This window comes from Carassius carassius, chromosome 47, assembly GCF_963082965.1.
Source record: "Carassius carassius chromosome 47, fCarCar2.1, whole genome shotgun sequence".
NCBI classification, from domain to species: domain Eukaryota; kingdom Metazoa; phylum Chordata; class Actinopteri; order Cypriniformes; family Cyprinidae; genus Carassius; species Carassius carassius.
Window position 1 is genome coordinate 26,830,058 of NC_081801.1, and position 4,888 is coordinate 26,834,945.

At 42.2% G+C, this 4,888-nt stretch overlaps 1 protein-coding gene across 2 annotated transcripts in view; it reads right to left on the reverse strand.

Annotated features, from left to right (window-relative positions):
* Nucleotides 1–390, reverse strand: part of LOC132130615 (guided entry of tail-anchored proteins factor CAMLG-like) — a 14,669-nt gene extending 14,279 nt beyond the window's left edge. Inside the window, exon 1 of one of the 2 annotated variants that reach the window (XM_059542380.1) lies at nucleotides 228–390. In XM_059542380.1, the coding sequence (XP_059398363.1) occupies nucleotides 228–369 (142 nt within the window). In that variant the 5' untranslated portion in view covers nucleotides 370–390. The remainder of the gene's footprint in view (nucleotides 1–227) is intronic. The other variant, XM_059542379.1, reaches the window with a different exon arrangement.
* Nucleotides 391–4,888: the final 4,498 nt, after the last annotated feature.

Here is a 4,888-nt window from a genome sequence, read left to right on the forward strand (position 1 = left end):
CTGGTAAAATAAAGGTTATAATAAATGTACTATTGTGTCTTACATCTCAGTTCCTGACTGAGATATTGTGCCATATCTTATGAAGCATATATAGAGGTTGGCTCCAAAAGCCTAAGGCTAAATCTAATTTTATCTGGAATTAAACAGTTTAGAAGACTGTCCAATGTAGAATAGGAGTCATCTGAGATGCCTGTCCCTGTGACAGGTCTCAGTGTGCTCGGACTCACGCCTGCTGTCCGCCTCGGTCTGGCTGAAGCCCACGATCTTCTTCATGCGCTCCTGGGAGTTCAGCAGTAGCCTCCTCCTGCGGTCCTCCGCGCGTCTCTGCGCCGCACTGCCCCGCTCCTGCGCTCGGCTCTCGGCCTCCATCACTACTGCGCTGATGACGACCACACGTGTTATTACTGAAGGGGCGGAGGCGGAGCCTCTCCGAGAGTGTCCCCTATGGATGACGAGGCCGTTTCAAAATAAAAGTCCGACCTAATTTGCAAAAGTCTTGTGTGTGTACCCTACCAAACTTATAGTATCTGGTTTTAGCTGGTCTCTCAGCCTGACCAGATGAAGAGTTTGGTTCCAAAACGCATTAAATCAATTATGATTAATTTGGGTAAAAAATGTGTTTTCTTTACCAAGAAAATGGCAAAACCACTATTTTCTGTTTCAAGCATCTTTAGGTTGTAATAACATTAAAAATTTAAATCCAAGTTTTGATTTATTATAAAATTTACATGTTGAAACTGATGAAAAAAAACACATCATAGTAAGTCTTCTTGCTATAAATTAATTACAGCAATAAAATAAAATTGTGAACAAGAACATGAAAACATCACATTAGACCACAGAAATAGCAGCTTGTCAGTGATCTACGCACTTGATTTGTTCTTCTGAAAGTAGATGCATTTAGGAATCTTTGAGATTACTTACAACAGAAGAGAAATACATTTTATGGTCAACCGTTTCTTGAACCTAGGAGAGGGGATCATTCTGACTTTGCTACGACAATCTAGCGCTTCTGAATCAGCTACTGGAAGTGTGTTTTGTTATTAGTTTGAGTATTTGCTATTGAATGCTGTTCCTATGCTAAAAAGTTTGAAGATCAGTTCACTTCCAGTGACTCAACTTCAGTGTGGAGAGGACTGAGAGCCATCACAAACTACAAGACACCATCCCCTTGCACTGAGGCTAATCAACGACTTGCTAACGACTTGAATGACTTTTATTGTAGATTTGAAACCCCCAACACCCATTCTGACCTACACAACCATTAACACCTCCTGCTCTTAAAATATGTGAAGATGATGTGCGCCAGCTCTTCAGGAAGAACAAAAGAAGAAAAGCACCAGGCCCAGATGGCGTTACACCAGCCTGTCTGAAAACCTGTGCTGACCAGCTGGCCCCCATCTTTTCACAGATCTTCAACAGATCTCTGGAGTTGTGTGAAGTGCCTTCAAACGCTCCACCATCATCCCAAAGAAACCCAAGATAACAGGACTTAACGACTACAGACCTGTGGCTCTAACGTCTGTCGTCATGAAGTCGTTTGAAAAACTGGTTCTGGCTTATCTGAAGGACATCACTGGACCCTTACTGGACCCCCTGCAGTTTGCTTACCGAGTAAACAGGTCCGTGGATGATGCAATCAACATGGGATTGCACTTCATCCTGCAACATCTGGACAAAACAGGGACTTATGTGAGGATCCTGTTTGTGGACTTTAGTTCGGCTTTCAACACCATCATCCCAACAATCCTCCAGACCAAACTGACCCAGCTCTCTGTTCCTAGCTCTATCTGTCAGTGGATCACCAGCTTTCTGACAGATAGGCAACAGTTAGTGAGACTGGGGAAATTCATGTCAAACAGCTGCTCCACCAACACTGGTGCCCCTCAGGGATGTGTTCTCTCCCCTCTGCTCTTCTCCCTGTACACCAACGACTGCACCTCTAAAGACCCCTCTGTCAAGCTCCTGAAGTTTGCAGACGACACTACAGTCATCGGCCTCATCCAGGACGGTGACGAGTCTGCTTACAGACAGGAGGTTGAGCAGCTGGCTGTCTGGTGCAGTCTCAACAACCTGGAGCTGAACACGCTCAAAACAGTGGAGATGACTGTGGACTTTAGGAGAAACCCCCCTGCTCTCCCCCCACTCACCATCATGAACAGCACTGTGACTGCAGTGGAGTCATTCAGGTTCCTGGGAACCACCATCTCTCAGGACCTGAAGTGGGACAATCACATTGACTCCATTGTGAAAAAGGCCCAGCAGAGGTTGTACTTCCTTCGCCAGCTGAGGAAGTTTAACCTGCCACAGGAGCTGCTGAAACAGTTCTACTCAGCCGTCATTGAGTCTGTACTGTGCACATCAATAACTGTCTGGTTTGGTTCAGCTACAAAATCAGACATCAGAAGACTACAGAGAACTGTTCGGACTGCTGAAAGGATTATTGGTGCTCCCCTGCCCACCCTCCAAGAACTGCACACATCCAGAGTGAGGAAAAGGACTCAGAAAATCACTCTGGATCCCTCACATCCAAGTCACCCCATCTTTGAAGCCAGCTCTTCAGAGCTGCAAATACCAGAACATTTAGGCACAAGAACAGTTTCTTCCCCCAGGCAATCTCCCTCATGAACAGTTAAATGTTCCCCACTTATGCAATAATATTTACCACCTCCATCCTAGTACATCCCTGCATATCCTATTCCATTATCATCTATAGCACAACTGTTCATACGGTTTATTTTTCAATTTATTTTGCAATATTGGTCTTAAAATGTAAATTTTTTGTCTGTGTGTTGTCATCGTCTCAGGTACTGGAAGCTTAAGTCACTAAAACAAATTCCTTCTACGTGCAAGCATACTTGGCAATAAAGCTTTCTGATTCTGAAATACGAAGTTTTGCGCGTCGTGTGTGTGTGTGTGTGTGTGTGTGAGAGAGAGAAAGAGAGAGAGAGAGAGAAAGAGAGACCGAGAGATAGAGAGACGGAGAGATAGAGATAGAGACACACAGTGGGGTCATCTGTCTTAATCGTCTGTGGCTTGTGTTCTGCAAACACATATGAGCTTCATCACTGTCAGTCACGTGACTCTTTCAGCTTGAACTGATGGTAAAACTAAGGACATTATTTACTGTCTTTACATTTATTTTGAAAGAAGCAGCTCATGATTATGGAAAGGGGCGTTACATTTCCGACGGAGAGCTTGCGGTGTTCGGCCAATCACAATGCACTGGGTCAGTTGGCCAATCAGAGCAGACTGTGCTTGTCAGAAGGAGGGACTTTGTAGAAAACGAGGCGTTTGAGAGAGGCGGGGCATAGAGGACCTACAATAATGTAGTGTTTGAAAAATTTGAGGATTAAAGCATGTCAACATATTCTGTTACACCAAATACACCATAATGATCTTTAAAAAAAGCATATGACCCCTTTAAGTTTTTGACATAAGTTTGTAGACAAACAGTAGCCTAGTTGTGCACAAATACAAGTTTGTAGTAAAGTTTTTTATTCTTGTTATGGGTTGATTCCACCCAGGGGCGGAGCTACTCTAAAGGAGGCGGAGCCATCAGGCACCTCATTCACACAGTTCTGGAATTTCTTCCGTAGGACTGAGATTTATTACAGTATGGAACCAAAATAAATTGCATCTGAACATAGGGTTAGGAATTACCCTGTATGTTCATGTTTGTAAAACAGTAAATTAGTGTTTTTGAGAGTAATCTGTGTTTCATGTGAAAAAGGTGTTGACAAATTAATATTTTGTAAAATTTTTGACTGATTCTCCAACTGCCTGTAATATATAAGACTCGGTGCTTCTGCTGGAATATATAACCTGTAATGACACAAAATAGCTTTGCTAATAATTGTGTATTTTTGTACAAGTTTCAAGCATTAAAAACCCATTGCTCTGAAACACAGTGACTGACTCTACTCTTCATCAGGTCCTGATGGAGCCAGGGACACGTGATGATGATGATGATGAGAGCAGAAAGCCAAAGGAACTGGAAACAGCTGAGATGTTCAGGAGCGCTCACACAGAGACTTCCTCTTTAATGACTTCATTCCTTCAGAAAGTTCACATGTACAAAATTGCAGAGAATTTACAAATCATTTCTCAAAAACAGTTGTTGTGTGCTAAAATGAGCTGAACAACTGCAGAGGAAACAAGAGGATTTTTTTTTTTTCAAATATAAAAAATATTCCTCTGAATGGTGGATTTAGTGATCCAAGAAACTTCTGCGAACAGAATCAAGACTGAAGCTCAGATTATTGTGTTCCTCTTACCTTCATCCGTTCTCTGCTCACAACCAGACATTCAATGTTAAACTCTATTCATGGCAGAGAAATCTCTGTATTTATTCTCTATTTTGGATTACATTTCAAGCTTTAAGCACACAGTCAGCTTCCACACGTCTCTGTGGCTCATCACTTCCCCTAAAGCGCTCAGATTCAGCCAGATCTTAAAAATCTCTCCATACAAAGAAAAAGTCCCAAGCAGTTGATTTGTATCATCTCGCATCATCTGAATAATGTTTTTACTAAAATTAACAATCTTGAATATAATATAGGTTTATCAATATACATGTTTCTATGATGTGTAAAGATCACAGGGTCGCGTGTCTGAATCTGTCCGTGTTCAACATCACATACAAAGCATCTCTTCTCAGTGAATGTGTGTCTGAGGTCAAACTCAACTGCTTTGCCTTTCTCTTCCATTAAAACAAGGACTGAGGAACACAGACAAACCTGTGACAAACCACACTAATTATAAAGCGCTAATTCTGGATAGCACTAATTACAAAGGTCGTAAGAAATTCATAAGAAACCATTTTTGTTGTTTATTTCACGGCGACACATCAGAAAGGATCTCTCCTCACACAGACGCGTCCAGCTCG